Source organism: Manduca sexta, chromosome 3, assembly GCF_014839805.1.
Source record: "Manduca sexta isolate Smith_Timp_Sample1 chromosome 3, JHU_Msex_v1.0, whole genome shotgun sequence".
Taxonomy (NCBI): domain Eukaryota; kingdom Metazoa; phylum Arthropoda; class Insecta; order Lepidoptera; family Sphingidae; genus Manduca; species Manduca sexta.
This window is the reverse complement of record NC_051117.1, coordinates 9,772,155-9,793,956: the sequence shown is the minus strand read 5'-3', so window position 1 is coordinate 9,793,956 and position 21,802 is coordinate 9,772,155. Positions and strand designations below refer to the sequence as shown.

At 43.7% G+C, this 21,802-nt stretch overlaps 2 protein-coding genes across 3 annotated transcripts in view; both read right to left on the bottom strand.

Annotated features, from left to right (window-relative positions):
• LOC115453225 overlaps positions 1-21,802 on the bottom strand; it is a 244,124-nt gene that overhangs the window by 117,032 nt on the left and 105,290 nt on the right. The gene's annotated exons all lie outside the window — the stretch shown is intronic.
• On the bottom strand, positions 4,685-8,447 carry LOC115453152 (mucin-1-like). 2 transcript variants are annotated; one of them, XM_037439252.1, is made up of 4 exons: positions 8,343-8,447; positions 6,071-8,042; positions 5,380-6,009; positions 4,685-5,349 (listed from the first exon to the last, which is right to left on the bottom strand). In XM_037439252.1, exons 1-4 carry the CDS (start codon positions 8,364-8,366, stop codon positions 4,820-4,822), a joined length of 3,156 nt encoding a protein of 1,051 aa, XP_037295149.1. In that variant the 5' UTR covers positions 8,367-8,447; the 3' UTR covers positions 4,685-4,819. The 2 variants fall into 2 exon arrangements, with proteins under 2 accessions (XP_037295149.1, XP_037295140.1); XM_037439243.1 differs by having other exon boundaries at positions 4,685-6,009.

Here is a 21,802-nt window from a genome sequence, read left to right as displayed (position 1 = left end):
GCACGGGCCTCCTCTACTACTGAGAGGGATTAGGCCTTAGTCCACCACGCTGGCTTAGTGCGGATTGGTAGACTTCACACACCTACGAAATTCCTATAGAGAACTTCTCAGATGTGCAGGTTTCCTCACGATGTTTTCCTTCACCGTTAAAGCGAACGATAAATTCACAAAGAATACACACATGATTTTAGAAATGTCAGAGGTGTGTGCCCTTGGGATTTGAACCTGCGGACATTCGTCTTGGCAGTCCGTTCCGCACCCAGCTGGGCTATCGCCGCTCACGCATGTATGTAGGTAAATGAAATTGTTTGGAGGTGAATGACCTGAAGAACTTGCGTGGCGAAATCGTAATGTATGAAATGAAATGAAATGATGAAATGAAATAAAATGATTTGAAATGAAATGATTTATTTATTTGAATCTGTAAAATGTTATACATTATTTAGATTCCGTCAATATTAACTCTACCACCAGTTCGGAAAGCAGTTTTCACCAGAGAAGAACGGGCAAGAAACTATGCACATTAGGTACATTCTAAAATTGCTAAAGTAAAATAATTCCTGCAGCTAAACCGTTGATTATAATTTGATATTTTTTGGTAAGTGTATGTACTACTAATATGGTACCCAGTATGTGGTTTCAATTAATGTGGTATTAACCTCACATCTCCGTATATGTTAACGACTGTTGATTGAAAAGTAAGGCTAATCGGGTGTGTAGTTTTTGTTTTACAATAAATTGGTCGCGATATGTTAAACATGGCTAATTTTTCGCCTCGGGTTACTTTTTTAATAATTTCACTCTTCGCCACTGCTGCTTTATGCTACGTACTTTAGGAAACAGTCAAACATCGAATTATGTTTCGAACCCCGAGTTTGTTTACGTACGATGTTCAAGATACCTCCACACTTGTAACTGTGACATCAGTTTGATAGATCTTCACGTAATGAACATATACCAAATATCCATCTCATGCATTTTTGTGCTAATTTCATTCATAATGATAGAAACTTTCTTAATAATGTTCATAAGACGTTTTTAGACCTCACAACCTAGAGAACGACTAGAGATAATAGTGTAGTAGACTGTACGTTTACTGTGCGGAGGTGGCGAAGTGTAACATTTTCAAAATAGAATCTGAGGCAACAAAATGTTGCCACAGTTAACATTACACATGGTGTTTACGGGTTAGTATAATAACAGTAAATAAAAAATAAGACAGCAGATTAGTCTTAACTATAAAATTAGCAATCGTTACATACTTAATTATTATGCGTAGTTAATGCGACTTCAAACGTTCATAGAATCGAAAAATAATACGTAACGTAATTACCTAACGAAAAGTTAATGTCTCCATTAACTAGAAAATAATGTATGAATTTAAAATAATAAAACATAAGTATTAAAATTATAATCGCGGGCATACATTTGTTTATAATTTACAAAAGAACTTTGAAAACGAAACTCCGCTGTAAGTAATACATAAATGTCTTTTATCAATTTAATTAATCAACAAACATTATTCGTTTCGTTGTACTTGGTATCGTCGTGCCACTTTAATATCAGTACAATATCACTAATTGTGCATTTTAAATTATGCGCACTAATTGCTTGACGACTTCAATTTTATCACATTATTGTTAGTAAAGCAGATTCGGCACATTAAATGGCGCAAACAACAATAATATGAAGAGACAAATTCTTGAGTTATCCTGGAGCATTTATACATGTATACATACCGGTAGATGCAATGACGTTTTACAAATAGACGCGACATACACTAACAAAAAGGCACATAAAAACGGCGCATTATTTGCTATATTCACGTACCTGTACATATAATTACAAATTGGCTCGAAGAAGGAATAAAAAGATGCAGCACACATTCGTTAGAAAAGTATATACATCGACAGTTACGTAACAACGTTAGTACCGCACGCTCATTGGCCGTTAAGTCGGGCAATTACCTTACTTTCGTCTTGCCAGTATTGAGCTCGGACAACGTATCTATGTAATAAAAACATCTTAGAGTAGATGTATGTGTAGTACCTGCGAGAGGGCTGGAACATCATTGCGGAGGAAGCTATGCGCGACCGAGTCCAGTTTGAACACATCCTAGGTGTGAGCACTATGCGCGAATTAAAATTTGAAAAATGGATTTGAACTACCAATATTGTTGAAGTTAAAACTAATTACCTATAACAAGAGACACCAAAATGAGTGTACATCTGTTTGGACTTGATGCCGTGTACATTGGAGAGATATTAGCGCACTGCAGGCTATTTATTATTTAATGTGAAATTTATTGTCTTTATATTACTTATAATGTACAATTTTAATTTTTTTATTTCGTATACTCTTGAGGCCCGTCCACATTCATTTGTCGAACCATGACGCGGAGTAGTGGGGAGGCTGGTTCGGCGCGGCTCGGCGCGGCGGGATGTCGATGATGAACTTACGCCAATTTATTTGCAAGAAATGCGTTTCGGGATTTTTTCTTCTTGAGCCTATATGTCCTCACAATGCTAATTAAATTCAATGCATGCCAGGTAGGTTTACATACTACTATATTTTTATAAATTTCTTAATATGTCTCTTGAATAATATTCCTTTCCGGGGTTTATTATTTTGTTATCAACAAAGTAAGATATTTGATTCTGTTTTCGACATTTTGCAGGTTGTTATTGATAGTGATGTTCCGGTTAAAATTCTTACATAGGGATTAGGTTAAATGATCGATATTGTTAAAATATCGATGTTCGTTTCTTTTTTGCGTTTTATGCTAATAATTACAGCATGTTTATTAGCGAATAACTTCAGTAGCACTGAAGAGCTAGAATGTATCTTCTTTTTTGTGCGATATTATATTGTGAAGAAATGTATTTTCTTATTATTATGTTCGATATTTGGCATATTAAGTATCATAATAACTTATCACGTTATAGCGAAATATTCATATAGATATGTTTTTATTTACACCGCCGCTCAAAAACTACTGAGGCGCGTCTTCGTAGAAGAAATGGCTAATATTGTGCATATTGTTAAATAGACATACGCCTAAGACGCGCGTACCACATACGTGTGCAGCGCCGCGCGGAGCCTCTACTCGTGGAGTAACAGGTTGAGTGTCGACGCACACGCGACCATGAATATCGCACGAGGCACACGCGCGTCTGTCTGGCTCTTGTACTGGTTTATTTAATTCCGTGGCGTTTTTAGGAGATCCCGCGGGATCAGAATAATGATGAGACTGAGTTCAATTTATTTAAAACGCTAGGGACGAGCGCTTACCGCGACACCCGCCCTTCCACCCGACCCGCACCTACCCCTCGAGCGACGTTACCACAGACACGCCGCTCGCCGTTTACTTTATTTTAAAAGAATACCTTTGAGTGTTGCGAGATGCGCCGGTGAGCGCCGACAGCGTGGCGTGCGACATCCGACAATCGCTCAAAGAGCGCATGTACACGTCCTATATCCCCTGTTAATGTACATATTATTTTACATGGCTCCTCATGTAATGGTACAAATACCATAATTCAAATCCTAGAAATTGAATAACAAATACTTACATATTTATTTTTCAATGTACTGAAAGTGATTTTGTTAATTTCATTTATTGCCTGAGTGAGTTAATGTTAATGCGCGCGCGCTGCATTCTCCGGGTGGTGCGGGAGATGCAGTGGTTGGGTCCGACGAGCGCTCTCCTTGTGCAATTGTAATATGAATTGGAGCGGTTCGTGAAGAGTGACGAGTCACAATGAGTGGCGGCACAATGCGCCGGCCGGCGACCCGCGACCGTGCCGGATCACCCGCCGCCCGCCCGCGCGCCGCACCGGGCTGCCGGAGCCGGGCCGCGCGGACGTGGGGTGCGGGGCGAGAGCTCTCACGGGATGTAATTATCGGCCTCCGTCACTTCTTTTTGAAGACAGTTTTTGTGGAAGTCTTATTGGGTGAGATAAGGTTGAGGACGTCCCTATTGTTTCACGTAATGAATAAAAGGAAGCGTGGCGTCGGGCGGCAGGCGCGGCGGCGCGGCGGCTCCTCATCCCACCACCGTCCGTGTCCCCCGTAGGCCGGTCGGTGACATCCGGCGTGCAATTAATCCTGCAATTATTTTTATTTCATAAGAGAAGACGCCCGCGCAAGGTAAGTGTGGCTCCTGTGCAGCAGACAATGCCGGAGACGGCCACTGCCTGCATGCACTGCACAATAGCTGCACCAGCACGTAGTTTGACATGCAGGCATGTATGGAATGCCTCGGTGGCATTATATTATGATACAATTGCAGTGCTGAGGTGTTGGGTTTGATTCCCGGGTTGGACGAAGTGATGTTGGGTTTTACTACTCAGTAGATTAATAACAGTAATGTTTCTTTGAAAAATTAAAGGTACATTATTCTCTTTAACGATGGTGTATGAATATTTATAGTAACCAAAGAGTTCTAATATTATTATTTATATAGCGGACATTGGCAATATCGTCATACAAACATTTTGCGCCCATGCGAAGGTTGCTGAATCTAGTATATTTTGCACGTTATATTGCGTATATTAGCATATTTTCAGTAAATATGTTATTTTTATATTAATTTGTAAGGACGCTGTGACATCTAGTCACACGGACATTTATTATTGACTTAAATAGAATTTTGATAAAAAATAAAATTAGATTTTGTATAAATATTAACATTTATTACCACACTTACTTAAAGGATTCACTGTATATGACAAGTAATTATTAAGTGTTACAGGCGTCGCGTCGAGTCTTGGACATGCGGTCTGCGAGGAAGCGCGGGGCCGCCGCGTCCGATGGCGCGTCAGCGACTGGGTGCGGAGTTGGCCAGGCGCGTTACCCGTGGTCTATCGTCACGCGCCAAGTCGCCCCACTCGCCTGGTAGGAGCGCCAGCAATCCCAAATATTCCGGCTTTAATCGACTATCCTCATCAAACAAGTAGGAGAGGTCCAGCGACACCGACTCGTGATCATTGTCTGGTTTGGCTTCCGCTTCAGTTTTGTGAGCGCTCGATAATGTGTCGAATGTATTAACGATTAGTGTCAATGGGTCGTCGGAGGATTCGTTCTCAGAAAATACCCAGTCACCGAAATACTTATCGAAGACGCTGGCGACACTTGGCGAGCTAACCACCGCGGTATCGCCTAGCGCCAGGTCTTCCACTACAATATCTGACGTGGGGTGTGTTTCGAGCTGCACTTTTACGGATGATTTGATTTCGAAAAAGTCTGGAATTTCAGGGAACAGATCGCCGAGAGTGATCACAGATCTGGGTGGTATATCCGTGTTATTTTCAACAGTTATTGGATCAATAGGCTTATATGTCCCATTATCTCCTCCTGGTGGCTCGCTTATGTCACTACCTTCTGCTGGTGGCTCGGTTACGTCACTACCTTCTGCTGGTGGCTCGGTTACGTCACTACCTTCTGCTGGTGGCTCGGTTACGTCACTACCTTCTGCTGGTGGCTCGGTTACGTCACTACCTTCTGCTGGTGGCTCGGTTACGTCACTACCTTCTGCTGGTGGCTCAGTTACGTCAATGTCTTCTGCTGGTGGCTCGGTTACGTCAATGTCTTCTGCTGGTGGCTCGGTTACGTCACCGCCTTCTGCTGGTGGTTCGGTTACGTCAATGTCTTCTGCTGGTGGCTCGGTTACGTCACTACCTTCTGCTGGTGGCTCAGTTACGTCAATGTCTTCTGCTGGTGGTTCGGTTACGTCAATGTCTTCTGCTGGTGGCTCGGTTACGTCACTACCTTCTGCTGGTGGCTCGGTTACGTCACTACCTTCTGCTGGTGGCTCAGTTACGTCAATGTCTTCTGCTGGTGGCTCAGTTACGTCACTAACTTCTGCTGGTGGCTCGGTTACGTCACTACCTTCTGCTGGTGGCTCGGTTACGTCACTACCTTCTGCTGGTGGCTCCGTTACGTCACTACCTTCTGCTGGTAGCTCAGTTACGTCACTACCTTCTGCTGGTGGCTCGGTTACGTCACTACCTTCTGCTGGTGGCTCGGTTATGTCATTGCTCTTCTGCTGGTGGCTCAGTTACGTCACTACCTTCTGCTGGTGGCTCGGTTACGTCACTACCTTCTGCTGGTGGCTCGGTTACGTCACTACCTTCTGCTGGTGGCTCCGTTACGTCACTACCTTCTGCTGGTAGCTCAGTTACGTCACTACCTTCTGCTGGTGGCTCGGTTATGTCACTGCCTTCTGCTGGTGGCTCAGTTACGTCAATGTCTTCTGCTGGTGGCTCAGTTACGTCAATGTCTTCTGCTGGTGGCTCAGTTACGTCAATGTCTTCTGCTGGTGGCTCAGTTACGTCAATGTTTTCTGCTGGTGGCTCGGTAACGTCACTACCTTCTGCTGGTGGCTCAGTTACGCCACTGTCTTCTGCTGGTGGCTCAGTTACGGCACTACCTTCTGCTGGTGGCTGGGTTATGTCACTGCCTTCTGCTGGTGGCTCAGTTGCGTCAATGTCTTCTGCTGGTGGCTCGGTTACGTCACTACCTTCTGCTGGTGGCTCGGTTATGTCACTGCCTTCTGCTGGTGGCTTGGTTACGTCAATGTCTTCTGCTGGTGGCTCAGTTACGTCAATGTCTTCTGCTGGTGGCTCGGTAACGTCACTATCTTCTGCTGGTGGCTCAGTTACGTCAATGTCTTCTGCTGGTGGCTCGGTTAAGTCACTACCTTCTGCTGGTGGCTCGGTTAAGTCACTACCTTCTGCTGGTGGCTCGGTTACGTCACTGCTTTCTGCTGGTGGCTCGGTTACGTCACTACCTTCTGCTGGTGGCTCAGTTATGTCAATGTCTTCTGCTGGTGGCTCGGTTACGTCACTACCTTCTGCTGGTGGCTCAGTTACGTCAATGTCTTCTGCTGGTGGCTCGGTTACGTCACTACCAACTGCTGGTGGCTCAGTAACGTCACTACCTTCTGCTGGTGGCTCAGTTACGTCAATGTCTTCTGCTGGTGGCTCAGTTACGTCAATGTCTTCTGCTGGTGGCTCGGTTACGTCAATGTCTTCTGCTGGTGGCTCGGTTACGTCACTACCTTCTGCTGGTGGCTCAGTTACGTCACTACCTTCTGCTGGTGGCTCAGTTACGTCAATGTCTTCTGCTGGTGGCTCGGTTACGTCAATGTCTTCTGCTGGTGGCTCAGTTACGTCAATGTCTTCTGCTGGTGGCTCAGTTACGTCAATGTCTTCTGCTGGTGGCTCAGTTACGTCAATGTCTTCTGCTGGTGGCTCAGTTACGTCAATGTCTTCTGCTGGTGGCTCAGTTACGTCAATGTCTTCTGCTGGTGGCTCAGTTACGTCAATGTCTTCTGCTGGTGGCTCAGTTACGTCAATGTCTTCTGCTGGTGGCTCAGTTACGTCAATGTCTTCTGCTGGTGGTTCGGTTACGTCACTACCTTCTGTTGGAGGCTCAGTTACGTCAATGTCTTCTGCTGGTGGCTCAGTTACGTCAATGTCTTCTGCTGGTGGCTCAGTTACGTCAATGTCTTCTGCTGGTGGCTCAGTTACGTCAATGTCTTCTGCTGGTGGCTCAGTTACGTCAATGTCTTCTGCTGGTGGCTCGGTTATGTCACTGCCTTCTGCTGGTGGCTCAGTTACGTCAATGTCTTCTGCTGGTGGCTCGGTTACGTCAATGTCTTCTGCTGGTGGCTCGGTTAAGTCACTACCTTCTGCTGGTAGCTCAGTTACGTCACTACCTTCTGCTGGTGGCTCGGTTATGTCACTGCCTTCTGCTGGTGGCACAGTTACGTCAATGTCTTCTGCTGGTGGCTCCGTTACGTCACTGCCTTCTGCTGGTGGCTCGGTTACGTCAATGTCTTCTGCTGGTGGCTCGCTTATGTCTTTTGATGGCGGTTCATAACCGTCATTTTCTGTGACTGGACGTTCAGCTCCATTTTCTGCTGGAGGTTCATTAGAATATTCACTTATCTCTAGTGGTTGGTTTGTGAGTGCTTCGTTTTGAAATGACGGTCGGTCTGTGGGCGCGGCGAGTGTTACCACCGTCAACGCCACCGCCATCTGAGGAGATTAAGAATCTTAATTTATTAACAATTTTAATTTCAGTAACAATCACTAGGGCCTACATACGATAGGCCAACGGCATGCCGTCGACCTTCGTATCTTTTTTAGTTATAAAAAATTATAAATAAGTGTAAAATTTATCTTGTAAAATCTCTAGTCTTTATAATAAGTAATTTCTGAATATATCAAATTTTATGCTTGGTCATCACAGAAACACTTTTAAGTGTTACATTTTGAACTATGCCACTCATACGAGCATTGCTTACGCAGAAACCTGAAATTATACCGGGTACGTACCAAGTATGTCAGCAGCGTGCGCATGATGCGAGTCGTGAGTGTTCTGTGTGGTCGATCGCGCTGTTCGAGTATAAGTACGTATTGGCAGTTCGAGCGCAGACCGCGAACGCGACCGCAACCGTAGATAACGAAAACAGCGGGTTTTTAATGATATTGTTATAAAGAACGTGATATAAGTATTTTAATTATTACTGTTAGTCCCTTTATTGGTTTTTTCGTTTTGATCTTATGGTGTATTAAATATATGCAGATGGTGAAAATCATGAATACGTAGTTGCAGCGCGCACACATTCATGTTGCAAGACATGTTGTAGAAAAATTTTAGATAGTTTCTACGACGATCAGTAACTGGGTGGGAACTATTTGGAGAACTCCATTCTATGTCTGACGTGTCTACATGACTACTAATAAAAGTAAACCACCTCTACGTGAGTAACAAGCAGTATGTAATCGCGTGTGGCATGTGGATACAGCACTCGAGTGGCGCCGACGGTGCCGCGCCACGGACCAGGCTTTTTATTCAGCAGCGGGATGCGATAAAAATCCTGTTTCGAAACACACCGACTCTTAATACTTATTATGAATAATAATAATAATAATCGACTGCCTCGGTGGCGTAGTCGTAATTGTACACAGTACAAGTACGACTGCCGCGCTGAGGTCCTGGGTTCGAATCCCGGGTCGGGCCAAAATAATTGCGACTAGGTTTTTCCATCTTAAAAAAATTACTCAGTCGCAGCTCGGAGTCAGGAAGTTAGCGGTGTGATACCCCCGTGCCTCGGAAAGCACGTGAAGCCGTTGGTCCTGCGCCTGATCTCTCTCCGGTAATGTCGGCTTGCCGTCTCACCGAACTATGAAAGTGAAGGAACAGAGAGTGCACCTGTGTATTGCGCACACACTTGTGCACTATAATATCCTGCGTAGCTGGCTGATCTTCGTTGAGATTGGCCGCCGTGGTCGAAATTCGGCTAGGAGGAGATTATTATGAATAATAATAATTATTTATAAAAGAAAAAATTGATTGACAGGTTGGCTGATTAAGTAATCAACGCACACCTTAAACCGCTATAACATATAACATAGTATACATAAACGTAAGCGAACTGTACGAAGGGATATTTAGAAATTAATTTTCTAGTAGGTTAAAAGGGGCATGAAAGTTGTGTATGAAACTCAATAACTACTTAACCTATACCTAATGAAGCTTCATTACTAATGGCTTACTTTTACTCCGTGACTGGATGTTACCGTGGGCGACGTCGCTAGCAAAATCTAAGATTATTATAAACGGTGATATTTTGAATTTCAAGTAATTTCAAAAAGAATATAATTAGATAAAAAACTGTATTTACATATAATGCCTATATATATATATATATATGTATAAGTGCCAGGCATGTAGCATATCTGTCTGCTATTTAATATTGTTTACAGTTTTATTCACGTGACGTATAATTCTTTACGCTAGTACTTGCAATCTTCTTCAAAGTCAAGGCACTTATAAAATTTGTGTTTTTCATATTATGAGATTCCTTAAAAAGTCAATGACTAGACCAGCGATGCAACGGCCGGTCACACAGTATCGTAGAACCCGGGGGGAGGACAGGTGTGTGCGGCGTGCAGGGCGGTGCGGGGTAGCGGCGGGGCGGGGCGGGGCGGAGGCGGGGGAGGGATTGGATTATTCACAAGCCGATTTTAATTTGATGGAGCACGAATCTTTTTTGCGGACGATACTTTGTTTCATTTGGACAGATCAGCTTCACCGCCGCGCCGTGTGTCACCCGGGGCCTGCCGGCGGGAGTCGAGCCGCACAAATTGACCTGCTGATAGGTCCGCTGATAACATTTATTTGGTAATCGGAATTAAATACAATATAATATAATAAAATAATAAAATAAAAGTATTGTAGTGCAGTGCTAGGTAGTTAGAGTGTTGGAATTTGTAATTCCAGGTTACGTTGATATTGTTTACGGGCAGCAGTAGGCGTCAGTGGCGAAAGGTGAAATTTTCCGAAAGGAAATCCGACACAACATAAAGGTACTAATATGCCTGAGAGTAGTCTGCAAATCGCTTTAATGATAATTAGATTCTTTATAAATTCTATAAAAAGAGAAGCCGATAGGAATCGGTTTATATGGACCTTTCGCCACTTGTTCGCTTTGGATAAATGGATGGAATCCAGACTGGATTTAATCAAAACAGGAAACTGTGAAGAAGAACTGTAACTAATAAGTATATAATTCATTAGTGTGGCAGTTAAAGGTAAATATCCCAGCGAATAATGCGAGTGTTTGATATGAACTATCAAAGAGCAGTCGAGGTGCAGCGCTTTGCCCGCGTGTGCCGCTAACTTATTTTGTACAATAATTAATGTATTTTACCGTTAGTCATTAAGGAGCGGACGCTTCGAGATCACACGAGCCACAGCACCCACACCTGCCCGCGTAGTACACTGTCTGTCTATTCGACTCATTCCCAAGTTTAAACAGTTTTATATAACAGCCGGTAGCCTAATTTTAAACATTATATTTTGGTCCTCTACAGCGTTGTCAACCTATAAGCCGCTAAAACATTATAATAGATATAGCCCATAGTGCGACGCCGCCACTTGGATGTCCTTAAGATATTTAGTGTATTGATGGAGCTCTCGTAACAGACGCAGAGGTGCGGATGTGCGATGTGTGAGCGTCGACCCTGGGGGAGGGGCACCGGGTAGCTCGGGGGCGCCTCAGTCCGCCACACTCACAATAAACAGACAACTCGAGACGGTGTCTTGTAGACAGCATTTTTTTAAATACTTAGAAGTGTGGATAAAAGAGCAACTGCGTTACCAACGGCTAGTGATCCCCGCTGGTGATAGACACGCGCAACACTTGAGGTAATGTCGGTGTGCTGCCGCCCTTGCAGCTGAAACAGTCTGTATTCGTGATGGTAAATGATTCCAGTGGCAGAGCATATATTGTATTTAAGTTGTTAAGATATTAATCCGAGCGCTGATGGCAAAGATCCCACGGGCACGTGAGATACGCGTAGCGCTCCCGCGGGAACGGCCCCTAACACGCTTGTTTTTTACGCAAATATTGTGATGTAATATTAAACCCGAGGCTCGTACGCGGCCGGAGTGAGTCGCTCGTAACAGTCACTATTGCAATTTTCATCATTTGTAATCGCTCTAATATTTACTAACGGTCTTTTTTTTTTTTTTTTTTTTGTTTTCGCGGAGAAAGTGCCTTATTACTACCGCCCAGCCTTCGTGGGGGGCGACTGAGCGGTTATGCTGGGGTAACCGTGCCTTACGGCCCGGCGTTGAGCCGCCGGATTTGATGGTGACCTTCGGGCGACCGCCGGGCCGAGTCCCTAACCCTATATACAACTTAACCTATGCACGGCCTACCAGCTAAAACTCCGCGGTGGCCCTCTTCGGCGCATTAGGGACGGCTGCGGGCTTCCTCTGACGTTGAAGTGTCTAGTCTGCGACCGCAGCAGCCCCTACGCAGTGCCGCCTTGCAGCCCGTCTCCTATGGGGGGGGTGGCTCAGAAACCCCCACGCACCGAAGGACGCCCTCGGCGTCTACGGCAGTGTGAGGCCAACAGCACACTGCCGTCCATCCCGAGCTCAACCGAAGATGTGTAAAAATGCACAAAATGCACTAGGGCGGACAGCCCCTGCTGCCCGCCGACGACCCCCTTCGTGGCCCCTATTAGTCGCCTCTTACGACAGGCAGGGGATACCGTGGTGGAATTCTCCAAACACCCCCATTCCACAGGGCGGATTTACTAACGGTCTGCTAATTCCGTTTGTCGAACAGAGTTAAGTAGGCGGAGTAGGGACTGATGTCGTCTTTTTGTACTAATCAACCAATGTATGTATTAATGTCATATTTATTATTTATGAAAGCTATCGTAGTACAAGTAGAGCCAGTGGAAACCTGCGTCACATCGCTCCACGGCATGTATTAGCTGAGCATTGTTCAAAATACTCGAGTTTAAACAGTATTTCGTACGACAAATTCGTCGTACAGCGACAGCCAATTAGAGTCTGGCGAGTGGCGAATCTGATACAGAGAGGCTGCGGCCGCAGGTGCTTACATCGGATGTGGGAAATGTGCATATCGCACAGGGACGAGCTCCATACAGGGAGCGGAGAGGGAGTGCGGAGAGTGGGCGCGGAGAGGAGGTGCGGAGAGAGTGCAAATGATTTAGTGACGGCTTAAAGCCGTTTGTTCGTAACTAATTTAACATTTTTACGCGCGGTTGGCGGGCGGATACTGCGCTGCGCAGGGTGCGGGGCTGAGGAGCTGCGGGGGGCTATAATTTAAAGTTTAAAAAGTTTTAGTTGGCGCGCGCCAGCTAAGTGTAAAGATATGACGGCGCTCACTCAAAGGAAGATTGTAATTTAAGATAAGCGCGTTGTTTTCGCGCGCCGCTGACAGAGAATGCAGCCGCACTCTTCTGCACCACTACACACGGTTTAATTGGACTTTACTAGCTCTCTACACGTCCCCCCTCTGCCCTGCACTCCGCAACCCGCGCCCGCCCCCGCTCTTTCACATGCCTCTGACACGTTCTTCGCCTCACCGAACGTATAAATATACAAGAGCATTACAAATGTAAAGGTGGCGAGAGGTGCGATATGTGTAAAGGAACGACTCGGCCAGTGCGTGATCAATAATGTATTAGTAGCGGCGCGCGAGGATGTGCTGGTGACACAGACGCCGCCTCGTCAACACGCGAGCGACTACACTCCGTGGTGACATTATGCTCACCAGGTAAGGTATCATGCCATCGTTATCAACTTCTTGAACCGGACTTGCTACACAAAATATTTTCAGTAAAATAATTTGGTTGAAGCAAAGGCCCCTTATCTATTGGTGCATAGAAAGATGCCAAGCTCTTTTAGCTGCTTCCTGTGCTTAATTGCTCCATCAATATTGCATGTATTGGCGCTTTTCTTACTGATATATGATTTATTTGACTTACATGTGAATGAAAGTGAAAATGTATCGGACATTCGTACCTTTTTCTTGTGAGCTGAGTTGAGAGGTGAGTGAGTGGTGCCTGACGGCAGCGCGCGTGCTGCATGACTGTGGCGCGGATACGGCACGACATGACTCATTTACTGAATGTTATGTGGTAATGCGGACGATGTGTTATTTTATAAAGTAATGCGCAAACAATAAAATTCAATTAAACGGGTCCGAGCGGGGCGACATGTTCCTGAGCGAAAAATAAACGGTCCCAGCCGCGCCTAGAGCCGCCGCGCCGCGGCCGAGTCGGCTCCGCACTCGTGATGCGTGCTGGAAGCGATACAGAGTCGTCCGTACTGCAGCTGGCCTGGAGGTGGTCATCATGGGAGTCGTGACTGTTGTGTTACACCCTAAATGTGCGTGTTACCTACGCTTGGAAATAAAAAAATTAAAAAAATAAAATACTTTATTTATCACGTAGGTGAACAAAGTTGCACTTATGATACGTCAAAACAAAGAATAAGAATAATTATTATTTCTAAACAACTAATAAAATTACTTATATAACTATGGACATTTTAAATTAGGGATAAAGATTACACAAAAGACAAGGTACAAACCGAAGTAACCAGAAATGAAGTAGGGAAACCAACATGAAATTTATAGACATCCAAACCGTCCAAACATACACATCTTCAGAATTATCGGTTGTCACTTTTAGGGAGGAAAAGGAGAATTAGGAGTATTTATAATATGCAGGTGAATTCACGTACCTACCTGATAGCTTCAATTATTCGTTTTTTCAATAAATGTTCTATATAAAATATAGAAATAGGTAGGAAAAAGTAACTAAAAGGAGGAGAGTATTATTGACACAGCATCGGTTCGCAGTGTTGTGGCGGACCGCGCGGCGGTGAGGGTGCCGCTTCCAGTGGCGCGCGTCCGCGGCGCGGAGCTAAACATAATGAAAACAGAGTGTTAAAAGCTTTCGTTTGTGTCTATGGAAACTGCTTTTATTCTATTTGGCAAGTATTTTATTAAAGTAAAGTCGTTTTGTCGCGCACCACTATCGCTGGCTCGCATTGTTAATTCTTTCGCTTGCTATTCTGTAAATTAGTCTCTTAGAGTGTAGTATGCGCTTGTTACAACAGATGTATCGAGTGGACAGCGGGCGATGCGTCCGAGACTCTTACACATTATGTTATGTTCATAAATAAATTTTCTGATGGGACGTTTGATTCCTATCTTTAAGGAATTATTTTATTATGTGGGTGTAGTACTGGCAAGTTAAATTCAAGGTTAGCGGACATCCTGCCTTGGTTTACTGATGTCGGTGCTAGCGCTTCAGTTAACGCTCGGCTAAAGGCGGAAGGCGCGCGGGTTTCGGACGGGGGAGGCGTATTGTTATGAAAATTCAGCGAATAATAAGCGAGTACTTTATAAGTCGGTGCCGCCACTCCGCCGCATCGGAGCAACTCAAAAACATTGAATGGAAAAAATAGGATTCCAAATTCATTAGTTTAGCTCAGTTAATCTTAGGCAGTATATTATAATATTATGAAGCCGAAGTATGAGCTAATTTATTCTGTTTGTTTTTAATGAAATGAAAAAGTGGCAACTCCCAATATATATTATTACGCAGTACAGTCACATTACAAGTAATCAGGTTTTTTTTTAAATAGACAGGCACCACCGACTTCCAAAATCAAATGTATTATTGAGCGTGGTGTATCGAGGTGTTTACTCCTCGGCAGATGTTCCAGCTGCTTTTTGTTTTGAATATTTTCCACGGAGCCGGCGCCGACGAGACTGTATCAGTTTAAGCCTGTAGTGTTGAAGATGTTTAATGCGATGTGCTCGGTGCAAACCTGAGGCGCGTGCGGCGCCGCTGCAATATCAGTGAGTACAGATAAATCACCTCCGCCTCTCGCGCCTCTCGCGCCGCGTCTCAACGCCACCCCCTCCTGCCCGCTGCCGCCTACAACTACATGCCTTAATCCACTCCTGGCTGGTTATAGCTGAATATTGCAAGTAAGAAGTTTGTTTTGTATATAATACAAATGTTATATACATAATGTTATATACGAGCAAGTAGCTCGCTTATTAACACCAAACTAGAAACAGTTACAAAACGAGACAAACGATTCATAACACAATGTTACACGATCCTCCCACGCAAAGTCGTTATTGTATCGTTTCACTCGTCACGACGTAAATCTTCTCCTAGTAAATATACTGAAGTTATCTTTTAAACAGGACCACAGAGTGGTGGTCACACTAGTGGACGTCAACAATACACGTGAAGCGATGCACACGGATTAATAAAACAATTTGATTAGTAATGTTTATACACTTCGGCTGTAAACATCGCGTGGTAGTTTAAAGTTTAAATAAAGTGTGCGTGTGGTGGCGCGGCGGTGTCTCCCGGAGCTCCATACATCACCGGGTTTGATACAATTTGCCGCGGGAGCCGCGTGATCTATAGCCGGAAAACACCGCCAGATTAAACGTTTCACTGTCTCCGCCGTATTGCACCTTACGACGACTGAACAGAGTCGCGTTTGCCGTGACGGATCAAACAAGATTTGTAAAAATGTGTAGTGTTTGGGCACGGCGGCGGATCGCAAATATCTGCCATTATTTCCTCGGATGACTTCTGCCCAAATTTACTATCGGGCGGTTTTGGTGGCGATTGTTTATGGCACGTGACAACACCCATCCCTTTGGACTCGCGATCCGCGGACTCGACAAGGCGACCGCGGCGAGGCGGGACGAGGCGAGGAGGGGGGGTCCTCTCGGGCCTTCTTTGATAGTGGATTATCTTTTTATCGAAACATAATGTCCGCCCGGTGACGAATATTATATTCGCTTCAGAGATACGCGCCAGACAGTGCGCCGTGCGGGAGAGGGCAGGGGAAGGAGGGAACAAGGACCGTGGCCCGCGAGCACACATTATAAAACGATTTAGTTTAGTGATGTATTTCGTTTTTATATATTTTATCAGTGATTCAGACTCGGGCAGGAAATTGATAGTACCGCTCTAGGAGTGCAGCTGATGCAGGTTGTGTGGAATTGGGTCTCTAACTTGATACTTGTTGTCTGTTAGACTTGACCAGTTGAAGCTATCGTAGCGTTGATGTCGCGGATGCCTACAGAAAAACATGGGAAGGTCTCCCGTTTACGACATGAGGCTCCGAAACAAGTTTCCTTCATAAAATATATTGCATTGCTACAGTTTGGTTTTAGATGGCGGCATCGAAAAGGAATCTCAATACAGGCCCGACAATACCTTATCCATAAGTCCTATTGCAGTAATATGTTCTTCTAATTTATATTAAAACAGATTATCACATGAATAGTCGAGATAAATTGCGATTCATCGTGCTACAGCACGGTCCGTGATGCCGCGGTAATCCTTGAAATGTTAAAGGTTCATAATGAATACCGCCGTACTGCGCTACCGGAGAGACACCGGCGGTGAAACACGGTTCATAAAGCTCTTATAGATAAAACATTGAAGTATGTCTGATTGCGACGGCGCCGAAGCCTGTCTGATTAGCTCCCGCGGGACACGGCCGACTGCGGCGAGGTAGCCCGAGACTGGCCGGATTGTCCCCGATACTGCCCCGTGTGACTCGGAGCCTTTGGGACGGCCATTAATATTTTTTTAGTGACATGATTTTGAGGACACCTTTGTACACATGGTATAATTGGCTTAACAATTGCCACTACAAGCGGTAGCCAAGCTCGGTAATGTGTGGACATTATCGATAATGCATTGTGGTAAATCAAACTTAAATTTAGTCAGAGTGGTCAGGGTACATAAGGCTCAAACTGAAAATGCTCATTGCATTGGTAGCGCTGCACCGCACTAAAACAGATACATAGAGTACACACGTACACTGCAGAGACAGGCGACATCGGTCCGGCGTTGGATATAGAATCTAAACCGGTTAGTTATTCAAACATCATCCGTTAAATAATGTAAGAAGTGAGTAATTAAACGTGGATTGTGGACGTGCATGCGTACAAAAGTAAATTGTAAATTTATAATACCGCCACCCTCTGCATACATGGTCCTGCCCCACATTCATACTGAACGATAAGTCTTGTACTTGACGTGTCGTACAAGCATGGTGGATTTTACATATTATTATCGCGTGTGTTGTGTAAGCTGGCAATAGTAGTCTACGATAAAGTTATATCGAATCGAGGATGCCTGTTATAGTTGTTTAGTAGAAAGCCAACAATATAATATGTATTGAAGTAATAATACTTGCGAGTGCGGGTTGGTACGGGGGATAGGTCGGTATGAATATTGAAATAGTCCGTCGATCGACGCATACTTGCCCTGCAGCTTGCGTGCCATTGCACCATATTCGGCGTCACTTATGAACACTCTTGATCTCTGTTTTGATTGCTTCAGGCGCGTTTTTCGAGAATTCCTGGTGCATTCTAAATTCGAATCTGCAGCAATAACCAGAGAACAGAGCGCTGCCTCTGCAATACGACGTGCTTTGTTCATAGTAACAGACAGGAATCAGCTAAGATCTATTTTAACTAAATCGCGTCTGCCACTGCAGCTCAAGCGACATAATTCTCCGTCACTAAAATTGAACCCCTGGGTACAGTTGCGTCATCTGTAGAATTAATGCTTTCTAATACGTGGATTATAACTTCACAGACTTGTTCGTAATTCAAGATACCTGCGAATGTAATTTTGTATCCCGGCTTGGGAACAGAACTATTTATTAATAAAATACATGTTATATGTCGGTAATGATGTAAACATTTTGTTCGACATGCTATCAGAGGCGGCGCGCTCCGTGCGGTTCGGAAACGTGTGCGACAACCGAGGCGACGCGTCCTGCCGCCGTTTCCCACATCCTGTACCACGCGCGAGACGAGCCTTCATCAACAAATACATACTTCCAATACACTGTTATTATTGGTATAGCCGTGCTTTTTTATTTTTATTTTTTTTTTTTATTTTATTTAAAAAAAAAGCTATTTACTACTACTTTAAACCTGGGAGCTACCTGGACGGTTACTTTTCCCCAAAGAACCGAGGTATTTTCATCGACTCCTAATACCCTTAGCTTTATTACTGTCATTCAAGGTAATATACTGATTCGTTTAGTATGGGTGTTCATGAAGGTTCCCTTATCCCAATATTATAATATGAAAGCATCTAAAGATGTTTAATTTTTTTGTTATTTTGATGTTTGTTTTAAGTAAAGAAATAAATCCACTTGCATTCTATAATAATAGAACTGTTCCAATAAAGTTGAGTGCTAACTACATATGTGTATAACACAGTATATTATAAACAGATGTGGTGCCTTCTGTGTGAGTACACCAATAAACGCGGAACAACTACGAACTAACAAAAGAAATGTATCAAAAGGAGCGGCGGCGGTTTTCCTCGAATTGATCGCATTAGACGGCATCCACTTAAAGTCAATCCCTCCACTTACCGCGCCGGCGAGAGGATAAAAAATATCACATTATTTGAAGTTTGACGGTTGGCAGCTCCGCGAGGGGTTCACTACTCACCGCTATCTCCCCGCTCTCCCCGCACCCTCCCCCCGCGCGAATACACACCAATATACATTAAATATTTTTAAGTCTGTCTGAGTGATTTCGGTTCAACATTTCATTATTGTTAGAAATATACGCAGATGTTTGTATTACTAATGTAATGATTAGCGAGATCAAAACGCAAATTACTAACCTAATGCTTATTCGCAGTCTGAGCGCTTCGCCAAACAAATGTCAGGCTATAAGGGGAACGCTCGATCTGCGCTCAACTATTTCATCTTTGAATTATTTATTTGAAAGAAGCATTCGATGATTAAAAATACACTTAATATTTTCTGTTAAATTGACTTCGAAGATGACCTGTTTCATCCTGTTAATATGATTTTGCTCATTATAATGTTATTATTACTTTGGAATCGTGTTTACACATTAAAAATATTGTTATGCAGAATACGAATTTCGTCTGCCACGAGAGAACTGTAACATTAGTTTTTGCATCGTAGCCCATAGAGAATGCAGACGATGCGCTAAAACTATTATAAAAAGGTTAAGCCTGAGGCAGGCAGAGAGCACACGAGCGGCTTCACTCGCCCGCGCACAAAAAATAATATATGAGTGTAAGTACATCACGTCGGCAAATATATCAGCTTGAGTAATGTGCGGACGTGTGAGTGTCGCTTCGAGTACTCAAATATGTATCAGACGCAGGTGCCGACTGTCGGACACGACCGTACGATATGTCGTGTCATACGCGGCCTGTCAGCGCACACCTGGCTCTCATACACGCACGTCATGATATTACAAATACTTTAAGCAATTTTAATAGTTCACAAGAAACAATAAACCATATATGCCGATGTTTTTAAAATCTAAAATTAAATCTTTATTACAATGAGTATATACATGTACATGAACACGGACCATACTCAAAGTATTCCACCCGATCCTCGCGGACTCCATGGCTATTTCCAAATTGATCGGCGCGTCCCGAAGGCAGCTCACCTAGTACGCGCGGTATGCTATGTAATGCATGCGTGGGGTGGCAGAACCGTGGTGTATACCGCTTATTCGAAGCCCGTTTGGCACGTTCCGTCAATCTGAACACAGCCTTAGGTAACGAGTGACTTGTCGAGGTCGTTTATAAACAAACAGAATAAGTCTCCTTATCGATATGAAATAATTAACAATACAAGAACAATAGAAGCCTTAGCTATCAACGACGATCTGTTTGTGCGTCATACAACGAACTGCGCACAAATAACAAATATTTGATAGAAATAAAATGCCCTTTGAGTCTTAATTTAGACGAGGTATGTTAAGGCGATACCTCAAGGTCCATTTTCATACATTTTGTTTCACCTTTAATCTGGGTAACTAAACAAGTATTGGCAAGTAAAGAATTTAAATTCACGTCTAGTTAGGAAGTGTTTTGAGTTTTTATAGTTTAACCATAAAAATTATATTAATAATCATGGATATTTCTGCCTTTAAAATTTCGTCATATTAAATTTTAAAGCGCTGTCTACCTTAGAGGAAAAAGAAAGGAAATCTCATTCTTCATATTATTATGAAACACTACAGCAAGCTGTTAACACATTTCACACATTGTAATAACACATTTCTTTTCGCGTTTATATAAAGGCGTTACCTATAGCTACCACCGCTGGGGGTGAATGGCACATTTATGTTTGTTTCATCACTCTTACGGCCCAATGTTGACACTCGGGAGTATAGTATCATCTAAGCGAGCATTGGGCTGAGACCCTAAACATAATATGTTTAAACATGTATTATGTGCACCCCACACCGGTATACCAATCAAAACACGATACAGCTATGTCATATAACAGATATGTCATAGCCTCTGTCTTCATCTATGGAAAAAGCGCGTAAATTTATGTATACTATGTATATTGTGATAATATACTTAACGTGATACTTAATTATCTAGTATCCGACTATTATTAAAACCTATTCCAGATTGGCACACAAGTTGGTGCACAGCTAGTGCTATGCAATATGCGCGGTACGCAGGCGGTGCGGCGCGGTGTCGTGCGGTGCGTCGGTCGATAGGTCGCAGTGGAGATGTTTACAGGACTGTTTCCACCTGTAACAATATCTCGGCTATCGCGGGCTTGTGTCGTCATATATTATTATTTTCCTTCTTTTTGTACAAAAGTGGCATTTTCTTTAACAATATTCTGGGTGAATACCGGAAACTACTATTCAATGTGTTTTTTTTTTATTTACATTATGAGCTATCTTACTAGATGAATCACATGTATGTTTGTAATTTTGTAAAAGTGAGAGATTATGTGTTTTTTCTGATGTTTCTATGCCTATGCGAAATACATAAATAATGCCAATACTGTTTTGCAAATGACAGTAATGTGCGATGTTTAACTCAATTGATTGGTGTTTAGGTACAACGTTGTTACGGTTATTGTGTGTGAACGAAGAAGTGACAGCTGCAGGTAAAGATGGCGGCGACAACAAACTTCCAGTCGGTGACTCAATTACGTGTACTGAACCACGCTGTAACAAGGCAGGTTCTTATATCCAATATCTTGGGCGTGTAATTATATCAACATCAGCGCGTCGGATCTCCGACGGGACGCTACAAATAAAATCAAATGATCTCATTCCGAGGCGAGATGAGCGCCTCTCCTCCTCGTTAACAATTTCTGTAAAAATTGTGAGAAGCTGCGATTGTGTGTACGCGAGCTTGCGTGAGTGTGTCTGTGCGTGTCCGTGCATGTGTGGCTGTGTGCGTGCGTCCGCGTGATAACGAGCGACAGCTGTCGGATATGACCGGCATTTGTTTCGGAAATGGTTGCGTACAATGACTAGTGCCTACATCAGAGGAGGTGCTCTCGTAGGTCACTTCGACATAACTTGTTGCTTGCTTATTGGATTACTCTGGATATAAACGTGTTGTGGAATGCAGATTTA

Coding starts and splice junctions, on each gene's coding strand:
- LOC115453152 (XM_037439243.1), bottom strand. CDS start 8,366: ATGCGCACGCTGCTGACATACTTG. Junction 8,043..8,342: donor GCACGCTGCTGACATACTTG/GTACGTACCCGG, acceptor TAATCTCCTCAG/ATGGCGGTGGCGTTGACGGT. Junction 6,010..6,070: donor AACCGAGCCACCAGCAGAAG/GTAGTGACGTAA, acceptor CACCAGCAGAAG/GTAGTGACGTAACCGAGCCA.